This window comes from Lygodium microphyllum, chromosome 5, assembly GCF_053477565.2.
Source record: "Lygodium microphyllum isolate KBCC chromosome 5, Lygodium_microphyllum_v1.1.10, whole genome shotgun sequence".
NCBI lineage: Eukaryota > Viridiplantae > Streptophyta > Polypodiopsida > Schizaeales > Lygodiaceae > Lygodium > Lygodium microphyllum.
Genome location: NC_141139.1, coordinates 134,901,990 through 134,922,885, shown reverse-complemented (window position 1 = coordinate 134,922,885; position 20,896 = coordinate 134,901,990). Strand labels below are relative to the sequence as shown.

At 39.1% G+C, this 20,896-nt stretch overlaps 1 protein-coding gene across 1 annotated transcript in view; it reads left to right on the top strand.

Moving 5' to 3' along the window:
• The first annotated feature begins 16,094 nt into the window (after positions 1 to 16,094).
• The window catches only part of LOC148036438 (ubiquitin-associated (UBA)/TS-N domain-containing protein), a 58,416-nt gene continuing 53,614 nt past the window's right edge, over positions 16,095 to 20,896 (top strand). Inside the window, exons 1-4 of the mRNA XM_087678427.1 lie at positions 16,095 to 16,303; positions 16,469 to 16,519; positions 16,630 to 16,768; positions 16,881 to 16,976. Coding sequence (XP_087534553.1) covers positions 16,187 to 16,303; positions 16,469 to 16,519; positions 16,630 to 16,768; positions 16,881 to 16,976 — 403 coding nt within the window. The 5' untranslated portion in view covers positions 16,095 to 16,186. The remainder of the gene's footprint in view (positions 16,304 to 16,468; positions 16,520 to 16,629; positions 16,769 to 16,880; positions 16,977 to 20,896) is intronic.

Genomic DNA, 20,896 nt, shown 5'->3' with positions numbered 1-20,896 from the left:
ACTGTCTTTTCTTTTTCTTTTCACTCCTCATTGGGGCAGATTCACCTTTAAGTGGAAGGTTGTTGGGGGTAAAGGCGCCTCTGCCTAGCCGCCCATGTATTACTACACTAATAGTACCCACCACTACACACTGCAGGTGGCGGGCGCCCATCATCGTCACTTTATTATTTATTCTTTTAGTGACAGTTTGAATAAAGGAAGGCCCAATCACACATTGTGACTGTTGGAGTTCCCATTTCTCTCTCTCTCTCTCTCTCTCTCTCTCTCTCTCTCTCTCTCTCTCTCTCTCTCTCTCTCTCTCTCTCTCTCTCTGCTCTTGCTCTCTGCCATAGCTCACTTCCAAGCAAGCTTTGATCCTTCTCACCTTTCAAATATGGAAGGCCATAGTTAAAGGCAAAGTCAAAGATAGTCAAATTGTAAGTACTAATAATTATTTTTGGAAGGATGTAAATTTTGAAAGCTTCAACATATTATTTTTGGACACTTATGTTATCTATTGTATTTCATGGACATCTCATCATTATGGATGTACTACTTTGTGAGAGAGCCAAGATCACTCCCATGCACATTGTATTTATTACTCAGAGTTATATTAGTCGCAGCCAAAGTGGTTGTGCAAGTTGAACACGTGTATCTATAATCACAATAGAATAGGATAGATCTAATTAGGCTTAGGACAAAGCATGTTATACGCAAGATCGACCTAGATCCCACAAAGTGTGTAGGCAACCCAAAAGAGGGTGCAAACCCTAATTCATAAGGATGTAGTTTCCAAAATACAAAAGGGATGCAAACCCTAAAACACAAGTGGGGTGCAAACCCTAAAACACAAACAGGGTGCCACCTTAGAGAACTAACCTAATTCTAACCCTAATCTTGGTCTACATAAGGGTGTGAGGTCTCAATTGTTTTCACCCTTTTGGTGGATTCATACTACGAAAGCTTCGTCAGTGCAACTATTGAAGCTTTCCATTCATTTCTTCTACTCTATCATCTTTCTCCAATGTTGAGAGTGAGGGAGAGAGAGTGAGTGAGATGTTTGTTGAATGAGAGACTAAGGAAAAGTAAAACTCTACATCATATTCTTGCTTTTATTCTTATTCTTCCCATCCATCATAAGAGGTTTGAGATTAGAGTTGTGTGTGAGGTTGTGAGAGAGTGAGGGATTTGATGTGATGAAGCCCTTGTCCATATTATCTCTCCTTATTCTTCTCCATCTTATTCTCTCATTATTGGTATACTTGGTGGTGAATATGAAGGAGCAATGACATTAAGTTGTGTTGTTTGGTTTGTATAACTATCATTGAGAGTTTAAGCTTTTGTCCTACAATGCAGGAAGGTAAGTTGGTATTTTACTACACCTTGAAGCCAGTCTTGTTATGGAATCATGTTTATCATGGTATTTTATCAAATTTATTAAATGATCATGGTATTTTACTAGAATTTATTGTGGATTTTGTTGATTTGCTACATAATCTGTGACTTATCATGTGAATGTATGCTCACGATACTGGTCACATCATGCCTAGTACATAGATGAAAGGATATCAATGTGTGCAATGTTACAGTGAGTAGATAATTAGATGGAGTAAGCATAATTACTATTTTTTGAGTGCACAATTTTGTACGTGGAATTTATGCACTGCATGGAAAAATATTACCGAGGACATTATATTTTGTATATGCCTATTAGCACAAGGACTTTATGTGCACATGTGCAATATACATATTATTTTTCATGTATTTATAAAAGAAAACAATATACTATTTTTGTAAAGCTATTAAAATAGAGTGTGGTTTGATTTATTTGCACCAAATGCAAGTCGTGCAATATGAGGTAAAGCAAGGAATACAAAAATGATACTTTTGATGTATTTTAGGTACAAAAGCTTACTTTAATATTATAAACACATGCATGGGGGAGGTGCTCACCCATACATAGGGGGAGATTGTACCCAATCTTGTGTTGTGCAAGTTCTTGGTATTTTCTTCTCTTATGCTATTTATTCACTTTCTATTTTATTCTCAATTATGCTCTATTCTACGATGAATGCAAACAATAGTGATATTAGAGCAAGCTGATTGGTTAGCACATCAATATCAAGAGAGTAGCCATCCATCCATACTTTGGAATCATCTCATTAAGACATGCCTCAGTAACCACTGGTCGAAATCTTTATACAATGATTGTACTCCTAAAAACTCATGGACTTCAAGGGTGGTTGTTAATCGCTAATGCTTAAGCTTAAAAAAGACTTGTAAAAGTCTTCTTAAAGGTTACTATCTCTCTCTTGTTTCTCCAAAAACCATGTCAGGCTACAAAAACCACCCATACTAATGGTTTATTATTCTAGAAGTTGTTTTCATCAAGAGTGAAAGAGAGGAAAATAAGATACTATTGATCTGACCACACAACTGAGTTGGTCCTTAAACCACCGTCCTTAAACCACACGGTTGAGTTGGTCCTTAAACCACCGTCTGCCACTTCCAAAAACGTCACCAACTTTGCCATGATAGCCAACAGATGGTCTTTTGTCAATGGCCATTTCCAAACTTTCCCATTGCATCATTTTATCAGTCAAAAGCTTTTTAAAGCTTAAGCTTAAGCTTAAAGCTTTATAAATATTTCCTTTTGGGCAATGCCAAACAATTTTTCAATAAGGATTTTTTTTGGGAGGGGGGGCTATTTACAAAGACCCCTTTCACACACATTACCTATTTCAAAGGGCCAAGACCCTATTCCTCTATGGGGGAAATCTTAATTGTACTCTATCAACATTGTAAGCTCATGTTTCTGTATGGAAGTTTACTTGGTTATTTCACTGAACATACATGGTTTTTATTTTGCGGATTCTACAAGAGTCTATTCACACACAAAGTATCTCATCTATCATGTGGGATCTTTTAAGACATGTTAATACACAACCGATTTTTCTTTGAAGTTATTTCTTGCACCATAAATTATTTTCATCATGTCAGGTCCTTTTAACATCGACAAAGTAAACATGGAAAATATGGAATCCCCATTATTGGAAATCACCTTGCAACAACAAATCAATCTTCTTCAACATAGCTAAAATATGGTTGCAGTTTAAGCATGGATACTTCAAGAGTATGAACATCAACCAAATCCTATGGCTCAAGACAAAGATGATTGAATTGCTCGAATCCTAAAGGATGTATTTGATGCTCAACAAACCAAAAACAACCAGAAAATAAGCTATGAGTCTTTTGAATTTTCTAAATTTGACAAGAAAAATGATGGAAACATGATTTTGTCTTAGTTGGAGCCAGTTTGATGATTATTTCAATGAAGCAGCTTTTCCCAAGAAGGATAAAATAGAGTGTGCAACCAATTGTTTGACAGGTAAAGCTTTGCTTTGGTGGAATGCCCTATGCTATAACACCGATTGTCCAAGAACATGGATTACTTTTCAAGAAAAAGTTAAAGAATATCTCCTTCCACCTTAGATTTATCCTAAAGCAAGGTGTATTTGGTCCAATTTATATTGGCAAGAAGGCGATAATGTTTCTATTTATACTGAAATATTTTGGCACAGGTTTTTGCTATTGCACATGCTTGAGAAATTTTTCGAAAGTGCACTACAATACAAACATGAAGATAGACTTTAATCCAACATTCAAGCTAAATTGAGCTCTCTTAAAACCTAATTCTCCTTACGAAGCTATTTCTTATGCACATGATGTCGAGAAAGAATTTTAATCTATTGCCTAGATGCTTCTACCCAATAATCTCATCTACCTTGTTCCTTCAAAAGCAACTATAACTTGAAAATACATTTTGTTCCTTACCATCCTAATTCTTTTTCTTCTAACATGTCTTTCAATTTCTAACTATGAAGCAGTAATGTGCAAAGGTATCCATACAACAATTTGAGCAATAAGGTAAAGCCTCAAACTCCAAATCTTACTATTCAAAATAAAAAACCCAAATTTATTTGTCATCATTGTGGCAATTTTAGACATTTTCGAGTGGATTAATGGGTTCCACTACCCTCCAACAACAAGCAAAATACCATTCAATTGCACAACAACGAAGGAGAACCTGATGACGATCCTGATTGAACTATCGACACATTATAGCAATAAGTAACTATTAATGAAAAATTAGGTACACCTATTTCTTTACATGATTTATTGAAGACAAAAGGTTTTATACATAAATTGGATGTGACTATTTTGCATGATGATGGTAGTTATCATGCCTTTGTTTTAGAAAAGTTGGTTAGGATGTTGCAACTAGAAAGTGGTTTTTCATTGTACAAGGTTAAATCGGCATTTTAAGGAATTAGGTACAATGGTATGAAGGAAATTAAGGAGTCATAAATTTCTATGGACAAATATAAAGAGAAACATGATTTTTTAGTTGCGCCTCTTCAATCATCAGATATTATTCTTGGTACACCTTTTAAACATCAATTTAATCCTGATATTGATTACCATACTTACACAACATTTGAATTTCAAGGACAATTGATTTGTTTGACAAGTGATCTTGAGATTTAATTGTTTCCATTGATTAGTCATACAAAGCTAAATGAGCATTTAGGAAATAACACCAAGCATGTAAGATTTTTTTGACTAAAGTTGAAAAGTTTAACTCTTCATCGTTATCACCCACACAAAAAATATATTTGAATTCATACAAACATTATTTTACAAATGATTATCCACTTGAATTGCCACCATCATGAGGAGAATTAGAACACAAAATTGAATTGTTTCTTAATGTTCCTCCACTGCACAAAGCTCCATATAGACACAATCTTTTATATTAAAAAGAAATTCAATTACAATTTACTAAGTTACTAGAAAAATGTTTAATTTACTTAGTTCTTCTCCTTTTAGTACATTTGTTTTACTGGTTGAAAATAATAATAAAACATATAGAATGTGCATTGATTATTGAGCTTTAAATAAAGTCATTATAAAAAATCGCTATCCAATTCCTAGAGTTGATGATTTCCTTGATAAACTTAAAGGCACTAAATTTTTTAACAAAATAGATCTCAAATTAGGATATTATCAAATTCACATGGATTCCATTGATATATTTTAGCTGCATTTAGAACACAGATTGATGCCTTTTGGTCTTACTAATGCATGAGCTACGTTTGTCCTAATGATGAATACTTATTTTTTGGATTATCAAGGTTTTGTCATTGTTTTCTTTGATGATATACTTATCTTCAATAAATCTGAAGAGAGAGGGAGAGTAACAAAAAAAACATCTTCATATTGTATTTGATTTATTACACAAAAATCATTTGTATGCTAAACTTGATGGAAGTTTTTTTTTCCAACATCAAATTGAATATTTGGGTCTTATAGTTTCTGCCGAGGGTATTACTCTTGATCCTAAGAAATGTTAAACCATTAAAGATTGGCCTAATCCCTAGAGTGTGTATGAAGATCGATCTTTCTTAAGTTTAATTGGATTTTATAGATTTTTTTTTTTTTTTTTTGTGATTGCTTTACCTTTGACCGTGTTGCTACGCATTTTTTATTTTTTATTTTTTGGGCCCTAGTTAACAAAAATCTTTTGATACATTGAAATACTTTTTGACCCAGACACCTATTTTTTAATTGCCTTTCTTTTTAGTTGTCAATCAACTTATACTAGTTGTTGAGGCATATGTGTTATTTTAATGCAAAATGACCATTTTACTACCTATGAAAGTCATAAATTTAAACCTTCAAAACATAACTATAGTATGTATGATAAAGAATTATTAGCTATAGTTTATGTTTTAGATATTTAGAAACATTATCTCATGGGGTTTGAAGTACTTATAAGACAAATCAACATGCTACAAAACATTTACTAAATCAATCTTTAATTTCAAATCCACACATTAAATAGGCCTCCTTCATTCAAAAATGTCACCCTATGATTCAATATCGGGTAGGCCGTGTCAATATTGTTGCAGATACATTAAGTCATAGGCCACATGAACATATTACATCACATCATTTGCTTGGATTTGATAAAATCAAAAGTGTGTATCTAAATCATATTTCTACTATTGAGATTCAAACTTTTGATATAATGATTCCAACTTATGTTACTAATCCTGATTTTTCTTTTATTTGGTAAAAATTTCAAAACATTAATATCACTATATTAAATAATTATTTTTTTGTAAATATATTTTTATATTATTAATGGAAGCTACGCATTATTGTGCGTTTTAGACATATTGCTATGCTTGAGATACATCAACGTGCATATATGGGACATAAAGGTATCTACCATAGTTGCATACAAAGAGTATTTCCAGTAGCATGTTATGAAGCATGACCTCACAAAGTTTATATCTAAATACATTGTATGTCAACGAGTTAAGCATCACCATGGAAAAATGTATGGTTTGCTCACTACAAGATATAGACCTTATACCGACGTTTAAAGCGACGAAAATACAAACAACAAAATTTGGTCACGTCATCGCAAAAAGCGTCGTTATTGACGATGCCATAGAAACATCGCTATTGGCGTCGCTATTAGCGTCGCAAATACGACGCAAATAGACGCTAATAGCGACGCCAATAGCGATGCAACCAGTAAATTTGCGACGCTAATAGCGATGCGAGCAGTAAATTTGCGACGCCAATAGCGACGGTAATAGGGATTAAAAAAATTTGTGGCAGGGCAGCACATATAGCACTGTGTGCTGTATGAGAGCCATACAAAATAGTTTCACTACTGTATACAAAGCACTTGCAAACAAAAAGAATGTATACTGAAATCATAAAACTGATACATGAAATAAATACATGATCGCATAAAAAGCGATTGGTACAATCGTGACAGGATATCACTAATACATAGAAAATGTCTATATAGATCAGGCGACTAAAAAATAAAGGTGTGTGAGCTCCAAGGATCCAAGGGCGAGCTACAAATCCTCGTCCCTCGAAAGCTCGTCTTGCCGCAAAGGAGCATCGAACGGATTCTGCAGAAAAAGAAACAACACATCAATCCACCATACAATAATGCATTCAAATATCTCATGGTAACTACGGACAAGAAAGATGAGTGACTTACAGGGCCGCCGCATCTGTACAATCGGTCGATCAATGCATTGAGACCGTGCCTCTCTGCATATCGAGTCTCAAGGCCTTGCGGATCACGATTTGTAATGGAGTGCTGCAAAGAAAACAAAATGCTAGCTGTTAGAAACATGATTTTCATTACAAAGAATATTTCAAAAAAACAAACAAGCAAAACAAAAGAGAAACTTACAAAGTCCTCCAAATATGTCCTGTGGCCGCCACTCCCAATATGATGGACCACTCCGGCCTCGAGTCGTGCCCTCGCCGCCTCGCACTGCTGACTCCAACGTCCCGGAGAATCTGTAGCCTCCTCCCTCAGTCGGCGCCAGTCGTCTGCATCTAACCACTCGGGCTTTGCAGCCCCACTCTTGATTGCCTTGCGTGCGTCGGATCGTCTATGTGACATGTATAAACGCATGCAATCCATCATCCAGCCTGTAGAGAATCTATCTACTGCGGCTGGCATCGGAAACTCCTCGTGCAAGGATGCTACTATGTAGTCCTTGCTCCCCTTCGGTATATTCTTCCAATGATCCATGATGTTGTGCCAAAAAACTTGTTGGCACAACTCTCTCATGCGAGCCATCACCCTCCTCCCCTCATCATTCATGATGATGGCTCCTGACCTACTATCAACCAGATATCCATAACCCCTAGGAGTCTGCCTAAGATGGGTCCTCTCCCATCTCCGTCCACGCTCCTAGGCATATCCAAGAGACCCCTCTACATCCGGTGTACCGACGGGGGTAACCTCTCTTAAAATGGCACCCAAAGGGGTGGCACCAAAAGGGGTGCCACCTGCTGACGGCTACGCAAAAGCCGGAGTAATTGGAGTAGACGTCCCCACAGGTGTGACAAATCCTGGAGGTGACGCAGCTCCAGCTGAACGACGAGACGGAGACACCACATCCATGTCTCCACAACAGCATCCCCCTGATCCCGATGTAGTCCCTCCCTCTGGCCCAAGTCGTGAGCATCGAGATCGTCTGCTCGAAGCTGAAGCATCCGATCGCGCTGAAGCAGATCTAGCAGAGCGCCCTGACGAAGAACGAGACAGCTCCTGGTCTACCATCTCTCTGAATCTCGCGAGCTGGTCTGGAGACATGTGTGCGAAGATGTCCTGTAACTCCTCATCGCTCATCCCTCGACTCATCCTGAAAATGTCACCTGCACAGATAAAAAATAGTGTTAGAAACATCAATTTAAATTATACAAAGCACAGTAATATAAATCATTTTTAAAAAATACCTCTTAAAATGCATATCTTATGTACCTTTATAAGAGATCTAAACAACGAATTGAGTAAGTGGATGCTCCAAGTATGAAGTATCCTATGGTCCCATGTTAATCTCCTGACACAACTTCGCATACACTGGAAGGTCTATAGACATGTCACCACAAAAGAATAAGTCTGCCTCGTTTTCAAAAAATTCTTGGACTCCTGTATTTCCATCATTGTTAGCCGATGCGGGCTCCAAGCTTTCGACGGCCTCCACCCCTTGTAATATCGACCCCTCTATTTGCATATTATCTTCATCTATGCTCGGAACATCGCTTTGATCATATACTCTCGCACTTCGGGGAGTTGAAGGTATAACATACCACCATCGAGGTTGTCGGGGGTTTGGATAGAAGATTACCTGTTCACAAACACGTACAAAGCGAGTTCAAACCATTGTGACATAAACCATGTTGTATTACAATTAGCAAGCAAATGACTCCATACACCTGTTCACAATGGGCCGGCAACACAAAGGTATTGCGCAAATCCGTCCATTTTTTTCGGAATCTATTTCGAGAAATCCCGATGAACCTCGTCGAACTATTGCTCCAACTCCTCCAAGTACCACTTTGAACCACTACACATCGAATAGTATCATGGAGAAGCTACGGTAATCCACCGTAATAATACTTTGCAAGTTCCCAAAATACTCCATCTCATCCACAACCGTGTTCGGATTCGTTGCTCGTCGTCGGCTCTCTTGCTCAAACCTTGCCATGACACCACAGTCCATTGTGGAGCACATTTTGTCAATACGCTCCACGCGAAAATATCGTCCGCGCGACCACGCTGCACTATAAATTTTGTATTGTACATTGAAACACTCAAATTAGATGTCGCATATAAAATTTAGATACGACAGATTCTAAACCCCTCATCACCTTTGGACTACATCCCCTCGAGAATTCCCACTCCTCCATTGAGACCTCTGTCCCTTCGCTGGATGCTGCGGTCAAGGCTCCATGCAACCATCGTGTTGACATAAACCGTGGCATCTCCTCCATGCCTTCGGGATATCGAATCGGTCGATGACGCGTACTACGTCGGAATTCAGCTCGTGCTTCCTCTCGATCTTGCCTTGCAATCTGGTACTTCGCGAGCCACGTCTCCATGGAGGCATGGTGCAACATACAAAAGTGATTCACCTTCTCTTCCATTGAGGCATCCATTATTTTTTCTACCCCATTTCCAACCACCACATCTCCAGTCAGTCTATTATCGTCCTTCAGCGTCCATAGCATTTCATTGTCTGGTTCCACCGTTGGTAGCCATTATGAGATATGCACTAATGCCTTTGACACCAACCAACCTTCGGCCATGCTACCTTCTGGCCGAGCTCGTTGTCGCACAAAGCCTTTTAGGGTTTTCATGAAGCACTCCAGGAAGAACATCCATCACGTATGGATAGGTCCAGCAATCTCCACTTCGTCCACAAGATGCACAAGAAGGTGGACTTGTATCGTGAGCATGCTAGTGGGCAGGTATTTCTCAAAGAGACAGACCGTCTCCACTGCTCCCCGTCTCACGGATTCAATAGAGGACGTCTTAATCTGTTTCTGTGAGATCCATTGCACCAAAGTCGACAACTTGTAAATGGCCCCGCGAATTTCTGGAGTAAGGCATCCTGCGATCGGGATCGGTAGGACAAACTGCCACAAATAAGAAAGCATTATGAATAATGGCCACTTTTCAAATTGCAAAATGTCCACGCTAATTACAATCCATTCGTAGCACAAACCTGATATATCTTATGCAATCATGGGATTTTAGCCCCGACAATTGGTCATCCTTAGAAAATGCGGACCTGAGAGAACGCATCATACCCATCGGAGTGCGGATAGACTTGATTACTTGCTTCACAATGCACTCTTCTTTAGTGGACAAAACCCAAGGAGCGTGAGGAAGTTGCACGTGACCATCAGCACTTGACTGTGGCCAAAGCGCCTCCATCTTACCTACCTCACACAAAGCTTGGGAAGGTAGAGTCAATGTGGCTCCATGCGTGAGAATCTGCTGATATTCGTTGAACTCCATCCGTGGACCTATTCTGCACATGCCACGTTGTCAAGCTTGCCATGCCGGACGTACGAAACATGTGGTTTATGCGGGGGATGAGCGGAAAGTGTCTGAGAACTTTTTGAGGGATGGTTTGCCCTTGCAAGTCCTGTCAATACTTGTGAGCACCACACTTTGGACATGTCTCCATAGTCTCGTATTCATCTCGAAACAGTATGCAATCGTTGATACATGCATGGATGTTATTGTAGTCCATGCCAAGCTTCCGTAAAACATGTCGTGCATCATCACGAGACTCAGGCATGGTATTTGCAGGTGGTAATATATGATATTTCAATAACCTAAAAAAAATCATAAAACACCTTGAAAAAGCACAAATGTTTGCAATAATAGTGTCAAAAAAAAATAAATCAATGAAGCCTATGTGCAAGGTACCTGAATAACTCGGTCACACTTGTATCGCTCCACCCGTATTTTGCTTGCACACTTAAGAGTGCAAGCAATGTCTTCAACCGAGATACTCGACACCCATCATATAATGGTATGGATGCTTCCTCTCTAACCGGATCAGATGTCTCGACATCCATGGGAATCAATGCATCGATCATTGCCTCCATCTCAGGCTTCAAGATTGTAGGTAGGTCTTGAAGGTTGTCTGTCTCCTCTGGCATTGACGGTATAGATTGGCCTTGCGAGTGGTGGATTGGCTCCTGCAATCCATTCATCGCACGTCCACGAACTCTTCTAATTGGCCGCAAAGGGTGCACTCCCCCTTGGGACGAGACATCACCCCCCTGGATAGAAAATTTGCCAACAAGACCCAATCTTATTGTGTATGGTTTTCAATTAGCTTGCGAGTACAATGCATGATTAATATTAACTTCAAATTACCGTTTGCTGAAAATCCGCAATCGCCTGATCAATGATCTCAGATTGAAACTCGCCAAATCGTCGTACGTGTTCTATAGACAATCGACATTTTCGTCTAATTGCCAACTTGTATTGAGAGCAAGGACATGGGACACGCTGATTAAGATACGCCTCACGATCTTGAACAATAAGACCTTCTTCGTTTTCCATCTTATCTACATTACAGCAAACGAGGCTCAAATGGATAGCTTTATGGAGATGTATGTCAAGTTGCAAGTTGACCATAAGCTCTTGCTTGAGAGGTTTTAGCCTCTGCAAGAGCTTGAGAAGCAAATTTTATAAAACATTGAGGTTGATATTGATGCATCCATGGTGTTGAAATCTAAACTTCAAGATATAAGAAATGCTTTACTGATTAATGAAGTTCTTCATGAGGTGAATATAGAGTTGAAGGGGATGGAACACGATTCTTCTTTGGGATTTAATGGTGATAAGTCAATTATTGAGGTGTCTTCTTGTACAACCATTATACCTTACATACCTAGCTACGGTCTCTAGGTTATGTACTTTGAGTATCTTAGAGGGGCTCTACTAGGATTACTTATACAACTGCACTAGAGGGCTTTGAGTATAAGTAATCCATTTATGAGCATCATTGAGAATCTCTTAGTCTAATAATAAACCAGTCTCAACAAAAAGCATCTTAGAAATGTGGTTTTTTTATCCTAGGATCGCGTATTAAAATTAATGCCATCTATGAAATTTATCAACTATAGTAATAAAATTTGTTTCAATCAATTCTACTCATAGTCATAACATTTGAAGAAAATATCCTATGCTCAATTTAAGGGATTCTTCTTCTATAACAATACTTTTGGGTTCATTTTGATGAAGTACCGTAATGACCATTAGCTAGGGTATCATTTTCTTTTAGTCCTTCCGTTGACTAGTTGGCATGATTTCTAATTTGTTATGCCTATAAAGTTAATAAAAAGCAATGAATTATGCAGATCACAATTAGATCCCCTACTTGGACATTATGAAGGATATGACCAATTTTAAGCCATCTTAAAGAGTCACCAATGTACGTGGCCCATGGCAAAGCACATTGCATACCATTATCGATAAGTCTATTATCGTGCATCTTAAATCTCCTAATTAAACTTTATAAAGTGTATGACTAATTTTTAGCCCTCTCAAGGAGTCGATGTAATGGTACCCATAAAAAAAGCAAAGTGGATACCATTACCATAATCATGGATATGCTATCGTTCCAATATATGTTATCTTTCTCTTTCTCTCCCTCTCTCTCCCTCTCCCTCTCTTTCTCTCGCATTTCCTCTCCCTCTCACAATATATCTTAACACTCTCCAAAAGCAAAAGGGAGAGGGAGAGAGAGAATGCACTCTCCCTCCCTCTCCCTCTTCCTCTCTTTCTCTTTCTCTCCCTCTCTCATTTCCTCCCTCTCCCTCTCCCTCTCCCTCTCTTTCTCTTTCTCTCCCTCTCCCTCTCCCTCTCTTTCTCTCTTTCTCTCTCATTTCCTCTCCTAAACAAGCAAAAAAGAAAGTGATTTAAACCTTTAATAAGAAAAAGGGAGAGGGAGAGAGAGAATGCACTCTCCCTCCCTCTCCCTCTCCCTCTCTTTCTCTTTCTCTCCCTCTCCCTCTCTCGTTTCCTCTCCTAAACAAGCAAAAAAGAAAGTGATTTAAACATTAAACAAGTAAAAGGGAGAAGGAGAGAGAGAATGCACTCTCCCTCCCTCTCCCTCTCCCTCTCTTTCTCTTTCTCTCCCCCTCCCCCTCCCTTTCCCTCTCCCTCTCCCTCTCCCTCTCTTTCTCTTTATCTCCCTCTCCCTCTCTTTCTCTCTTTCTCTCTCATTTCCTCTTCTAAACAAGCAAAAAAGAAAGTGATTTAAACCTTAAACAAGCAAAAGGGAGAGGGAGAGAGAGAATGCACTCTCCCTCCCTCTCCCTCTCCCTCTCTTTCTCTTTCTCTCCCTCTCTCTCCCTCTCCCTCTCTTTCTCTCTCATTTCCTCTCCTAAACAAGCAAAAGAGAAAGTGATTTAAACCTTAAACAAGCAAGAGAAAGAGAGAGGGGGACTCACCGATGAGATATGGCGAGTGTGGGCCGGCTCCTCTTTGCGATGAAGGCTCCTCCTCTCCTTCGCAAACAACGACAGCGGCGGCGGCGGCAAGTCTTCTTTCTCTCCTTCTCTCACGACGGTCGCTCTCTCCCTTGCTCTTGTTCTCAAAATACAAAACGTGCAAATGCGAAATAAAGCCGCGCTCGATTTCGGCCCGCTTTTTTCCCTGTGGAGCGTCGCTATTTGCGTCGCAGATAGCGACGCCGCTACCCGCCGTCGCTAATCGCTGTCGTTACCAGCTCAAATCCTTGTAGTGGCTCATGCCTTTGTCCATTCCTAATGGCCTATGGAAGCAAATCTCTATGGACTTTATCATTGGTCTTCCTACTATATCTTCTTATCATGATATGAGCTGGACCATGGTTGATAGATTTAGTAAATATGCCTACTTTCTTCCATGTAAAAAGGCCCTATCGGCCTCACAAGATGCTAAGTTATTCATTAATACCATATTTTCTCAACATGGATTTCCTAAGGTTATCCTATCTGATTGAGATGGCCAAATTTGCAATCATTTTTTATTTGCTCTCTTTAAAAATTTAGGTACTAATATGGATTTTACTTCAGCTTTTCATTTTGAGAAACAAATTGGAGTGACTAATAGTGCAATTTTTTATATTCCTAGATATTACGCAATTGATTGACCTAGTAATTGGGACTAACATTTGCATATTCTTCAATTTGCTTACAACAATACCCAACTTTTTGCAACTGGTAGAGTTCTATTCGAAGTCGTTTGCAAAAAGAAATTAAATGTTTTCATGACTACTATTATCGGTGATATCCTAACTATTGACTCTTTAGCTACTACTGACCGTAGAAAAATCTTAGAAGAAGTCACCACAAAAAATTAAAGAAGCTAAATTGAGTTATATAGCCTAAGCCAACAAAAGACACAACGCTATTAAATTTCAAGAAAATGATCTAGTTTGGTTAAGAATTGAAAAGAGGATACTTCAATCCATTGAAAACCATCCAAAAATTATGTTAGTACCCAAATATTATGGCCCATATAGAATTGTCCCTAAGATTAATGAGAATGTATTTAAACAGGGCATTCCTCCTCATTGGCAAATACATAATTCTTTTTTATATCAATTTGTTGAAACCATTCAAGGGAACACCTCTAGTTACTCATGTAGTTAAAGATCCACCTTCGTTGAAAGCTGATACTAAAATCTTAGTTCTTGAAGTAATACTTGACCATGACCACACTACTACTAGAATAGAAAGTCAATATCATAGATATTTATTCAAGTATAGAAATCATTATGTAAAAGAATCACAATGGATATAAAAAACAACACTAACTCCACAATATCGCAATCTAATTAATGTCTACCGCTCATAATCACATTAAAGATCCCCGGGCACAAATCGCCATAAGAGGTAGCGTTCCATGTAAAATCTATGAAATTATTATAGTGCAGATTTGTGATTGATAGGAGGCATACGTGAATTTACTTGGCTCTCCTTGCAAATTTTCCTTTGAGTTATCAACTGGGGATAGTTACTTTTTAACACCCAAGAACTATTATGGATTCATGTTTATCATCACGATATTTTTACCAGGATTATGGATTCATGCTTATCATGGTATTTTATTAGAATTTATTATAGATTTTATTTATTTATTACATGATCCGTGACTTATCGTACAAACATATGCCCACAATATTGGTCATTCGCAGATAGATGAAACAATACTAATGTGCATTGTGTTGTGGTGAGTAGATAATTAGATGGAGTAAGATAAATTATTATTTTAGAGTACTAATTTTGTGTGCGAAATTTATGCGCTCTTTAGTGTGAAAATATGTTTATAGAAGTATTATATTTTGTATGTGTTTATTACTGCAAGGACCTTATGTGCATACATGTGCAATATATTTATTAATTTTGATGTATTTATTAGAGAAAACAAAATATTATTTTTGTAAAGCTACTAGAATAGAGCGTGTTTTGATTTATTTGCACCAAAAGCAATTAGTGTAAAGCGAGGAAAACTAAGGAACACAAAAAGGATGCTTTAAATGTATTTTGGGCACAAAAGCTTACTTCAGTATTATAAATACATGCATGGGGGAGGTGCTCACCCATACATGGGGAGAGATTGTATCCAATCTCGTATTGCGCAAGTTCTTAGTGTTTTCTTCTCTCATGCTATTTGTTCACTTTTTATTTTATTCTCAATTATGCTCTATTCTATGGTAAAAAGAAGTAACAAGTCTTATGTTTTTGCTTTCTTGGGACGGCGAGAAGGATGTATGGTTTTACTTTCTTGGGACGGCGAGAAGGATGTATGGTTGATTAGAGCGGAGTGTCAAGAAGATAAAATGAGAGATTATTACCAAAGTGAGTTGTGGCTTTTGAAAGAACAGAAGTTCGTCTAATGTATCGATTACCATGCGTTTAGCCCAACACTTTGCCAATATCTATTCTGATATATGAGAAAGTAGCTACGAAGACAGACAAATGCTTCGCCTTTGGACACTTGCAAGGCACGACTATCCATCCACATGTTTATTGGAGCAAAAGAGTCCAATGATCATTAGGATGCAAGGTGCTTTAGGCGATCGAGATAGCTACAAGCTTGGTTGCAAGTTTTGTAAGGTCTGGGACTCGTGGTCTTTGGAGACCATGGAGGTCTTAAAGTTTTGCTCTTTTTTTAACATTTACCTTTACTTTTTCTTGGGTTGGGGACTTTTTGTGTTCCTCCAACGTCTTCCTTAATAAAAGTACTCGTCTCGTGTAGGCACTCTTGTAAGGGGTTGCTCTCCTCTTAGCTTGCCTTGCCATGGCTGCTCTGTCGATGACCTGCGGCATATGCCAAGCTCAGTTACGGAGCGTCCAGGAAGTTCAAGAGCACGCGGAGATCACAGGCCATACTGACTTTGCAGAGTCCACCGAAGCAGTAAGACATCTCTTGATTCCCGCTCACCTAAGTGTTTACCCTTTGCTCAGTCGGATCGCGCAGATTGATTGCTTGCATTGCAACTTATGTACCAAATCTCTGATTTGTTTCATTTGCTGCCTTTTATTCTACTTCTAATTTTTGTGAATGGTCGATCTGGAACAGGTTGTGAACCTTGTCTGCAGAACATGTGGAAAGCCCTGCCGGACTAAGACAGTTACGTCGTTGCCATTGAGCTGAACTTGAAAAATGCAACGCTTGTTGTACTTAGACCATAGTGTTTGCCATCTTTATCAATAAAGGAATCTCCTTTGTTTCCATGGCAGGAATGTGATCTTCACACAAAGAGGACAGGGCATGGGGAGTACGATGACAAAACTGCTGAAGCAGCGAAGCCGATTTCACTGGAAATGAAGCCAGATGATGGTGCCAGTAATAGCTCAACGAATTCTGCAGAAGCCACAGGTATGCACGCATGTTATGTCAATTAGTCCAGGTTTCTACTGCACAAGCATGCCTCTTCATTTTTAGGAATGCAGTGGTTGCAGTTCCATATCCTTGTTCCTTGGATATGCAGATTTAAAAGTTGCTGAGGTTAACAAGGAAATGCTTCAGGAGATGGAGGTCATGGGATTTCCTCAGACACGTGCAATTCGGGCTCTTCACTTTTCAGGTTTACTTATGTTGCAAGGATTCAATTCTTACTCTTCCATACAAGCCAAAAACAAACATTATGTGCAGTTTTGAAATTTGCTACCTTAAATAGTTGTGTTTTATTTATCATAGTGATAATTGTTGGATATTAGAGGCTGGTGATTTCAAATATGTGCTCAAGTTGCTTCTTGTGATCATCTCAACAATTTTGACTTTCACAAGGTTTGCACTCAACTGAAATGTTTCAAGCCGTAGAATCATTGAACCCAATTAATCTTCCCTCCATATTCTTCAAATTCAATTGAAACACTGCAAAGATTGGGTTTCCTAGGAAACATCTAAACCAATGAAACATCACTGGACATTCACAACACTTGAACTGAGCAAGTCATAGAGAGAATACACAGTAGCTATGGACATGCAATGGAGTGGTTGAACTGAGCGAGTCACAGAGAATAGAAAGTGGCTAGCTGCTATGGACATGCAATGGAGTGGTCCTCATTGTGGATGTCTAGAGCAACACGTGCAGTAGATCTGTAAACGAGCTTCGGTGAGGCTTCAAGCATTGATGTATGAGGTATGGTTGGGATGATTGAGCAGCTTGAAGAGCTAGTAATGAACATGGGTCAACATGAGGAGATTCCTATCCTCTTTGTGACATGATAGAATGAAATATGCTTCTCATTTCCATCATGCATGCAATTGCATGGTGCACTTGGAGTTTCAAGGTTGGTTGTAAGAGAACGATACAGTGGTTAGTGAACAATGGTTGTGTATCTTGAAGTAGACCTGATACTGCCACAAGACCTACAATAATGGATTGGTTGTTTTGGCCTCAAGTAATTGACAATCTATGACTACGCATTGCCTTGTTAAACTCTAAACCTAGTGTATCAGGGTATAACCTGATATGTAATAGTGGTGGGCAAAGAGATGGAAGGTGTATAGGATTGTATGATGCACAATGCACTACCAAATTATTACTGGATCAGGAATCAGGGATTCTATTGAAGATGTAACTTATTCATTAAAACAATGTAATTGGAAAGAGGATTCCAAGATGACACATTTGACTATAAATATGAGCATACTCACTATGGTGACATGGCATCTGATTTATTTAATCAAGGAAGTAACTTCCTAGATTTTACATATAGAAAAAAAATGCTTTTGTACTTTTAAAATTAAAGAGTCAAAGTTTCCAAAGAGTTTTCAAAACTGATTTATTGTTTTAGCTTTTGTTGGCAAGGACAAGACACACATAGGTTTGGCATGGCAATGGCTATTTGAAGCAATTGTGGTGATTGATTTTCTAGTGATGTTGGCTGGCTGCTGAGTTGGGAAGTTGGATTCGTAGTCATGTGACTGATCTTGTGATGATTTGGCTGTCATATGGAATGTGGCAGTGGCTAGTTACATGCTCATTATTGCAAGTCACGTGGCAAGAGAATCGGATTGCACTCTCTTGGCTGATCTGACACACACTGCTGGTTTTACATGTTTGTGCTTGCATTTCAGGGCTGATGTAGAGGGATCAAGGATAGCTTGTGTAGAATGCTAATATATGCTGTTGGTATCAAAAGTTTCCAAGTTATGTGATGTATTTAATGATTTTTGAAAAAGATCAAAGAAATGCTGCAAGGGCTGCAAAGATTTTGGGCCAATATGTTGTTGGTGTTTAGGTGATGAATTGATCAATCTTATGAGATTTTTGATTTCGTGTTTGTAAAGAAATGCTTGAATAGAGATAGAGAACTCAATATGTGACAAACATAGTGAAAGCAATAGAATTTAAGAAGAAGGGGACACAGAGTGATGAATGAATGAATGACTAATCAGATTTATGCTGGTATGATACGATGGGTCTCAATCTCTGTGTCTCGGGTGGATTGAGGATGAGGTGAGCTAGGTGGCAACTGAGTCTCAGTCCAGACTGCTAAAAATGCAGGTCCAGTTGAGTGGAAGATGTTAGCAGTGTGTGTCAGCTCATGTATGAGTCTGAGCATGTATTATGGGTGGGCACATTATGTAGATATTTTAGGCATTTTTATTGTGTAGCATTTTATGCTTTATGGTATTTATTGCTGCGACTTGACATATTTTATGGCATTATTCATGCCTATATATTCTGGGCTTCTCCTCATCAGGCAATTACTTCACCACCTGGAGGTCCCGTGGAGAGAGGAGCCAGTGTCGGTGCCGGTGCCTACGCAACCAGTGACTCACTGTTTTATGTGACAGTCTCGTGTCTGATATATGGATTCCATTTCCCGAGCATACATCTGAGTCCTCATTTGTACTTTTCTTTTCTCTTTTGTCTTGTGTTTCAGCAGTTTATTTCAGCACATGTTTATACTTCCATTGCTGCACCACTTTTGACATGGTATCAAATTTCAGGATTTGTGCTCCTACTGTGTTTTCTTGCTGATTTGAAGACTGTTTTCACCCTTGTTGATCAGGTGATTGCTGCTTCATATAGGTGACCTGTTTTACTTGTGTTTTGGAGGTCCCGTGGAGAGAGGAGGAGGAGCCGGTGCCGGTGCCGGTGCTGGTGCCCACGCAACCAGTGACTCACTGTTACATGTGACAGTCTCGTGTCTGATATATGGATTCCATTTCCCGAGCATACATCTGAGTTCTCATTTGTACTTTTCTTTTCTCTTTTGTCTTGTGATTCGGCAGTTTATTTCAGCACATGTTTATACTTCCATTGCTGCACCACTTTTGACATGGTATCAGATTTCAGGATTTGTGCTCCTGTTGTGTTTTCTTGTTGATTTGAAGACTGTTTTCACCCTTGTTAATCAGGTGACTGCTGCTCTATACAGGCGACTTGTTTTACTTGTGGACTGATTTCTTGATTTTTTGCAACAAATTTTGTCTTCTTTTGGTCAGATTTTGGGTTATACTGTATGTGAACTCTTGTTTTTTGTAGTCTGTGCTCGTGTTTTGGCTGTGTTTCCTCTCCAAATACCTTTTTTTCTCTACTTCTATTCTAAATCCTCTGCAGATGGCTCCTCCATGTACATTCAGTGATAACAAGCTCCACGGACCTGATTATCACACGTGGAGTGCGGTGATGAAGGCCTGGTTCATCCAGAAGTGGTTATGGTACGTGGTTTGCGGAGCTATTGCATGTCCTCAACGGCCTTCTTCTGTTCTAGTTGATTTTGATGAAGACAACTATGAGGAAGCATTGCTTACATGGGATTCGGATGATGCCCATGCTTACTCGACCTTCCTTCGGTGTATTTCCAAAGTCGTCCTCTCGGCGGTCACCTCCTGCAGGACAGCTTCAAAAGTATGGTCGAAGTTGCAGTTGATGTACGAGGCTCCTTCCACCATGAGGGTTGTTACTCTCTATGGCCAACTCTAGCAATTGAAGTTTGAAACCAAAGATACGATTCAATCATTTCTCCTCCTAGTTACCGAGATCCAGGACCAGCTTCAGACTATACAATCCGCCCTATGAGAGGCACATCTTGTTGGTATGATACTTTACAAGCTTCCTGAAGAGTTTGATGGAGTGGTGAATGCTTTACGAGTGCGGACATCTACGACTCTTGTCAGTTTTCTTCATATGTTCTCTATGTTGCTTGACCATGTGGCAACTTTGTGGCTAGCGGGGCAGCTTCCGTCACATTATGGAGGTTCAGATGAGGCTCTTGTAGCTTCAGAGAGGGGTTTGAAGACGAAGAAGTTGAAGGCTTGGTAAGAAGGGCCATTTGCAGAAGGATTGCAAAGAGTTAGTGACTTCCAGGAAGAAAAAAAAGCAACAGAGAAAGTGGGATGCAGACTGCTCCAATGAGTCATCATCTGCCTTGGATTCCGACTCCGATCCCCCGGCCAAGGCGAAGTCCAAGGCGCGGAAGGGATCCTCTTATTCGGATTGTGGGAAGGGCTTGGTGGCCCCTTATAAAGAAATTGTAAAGAAATACT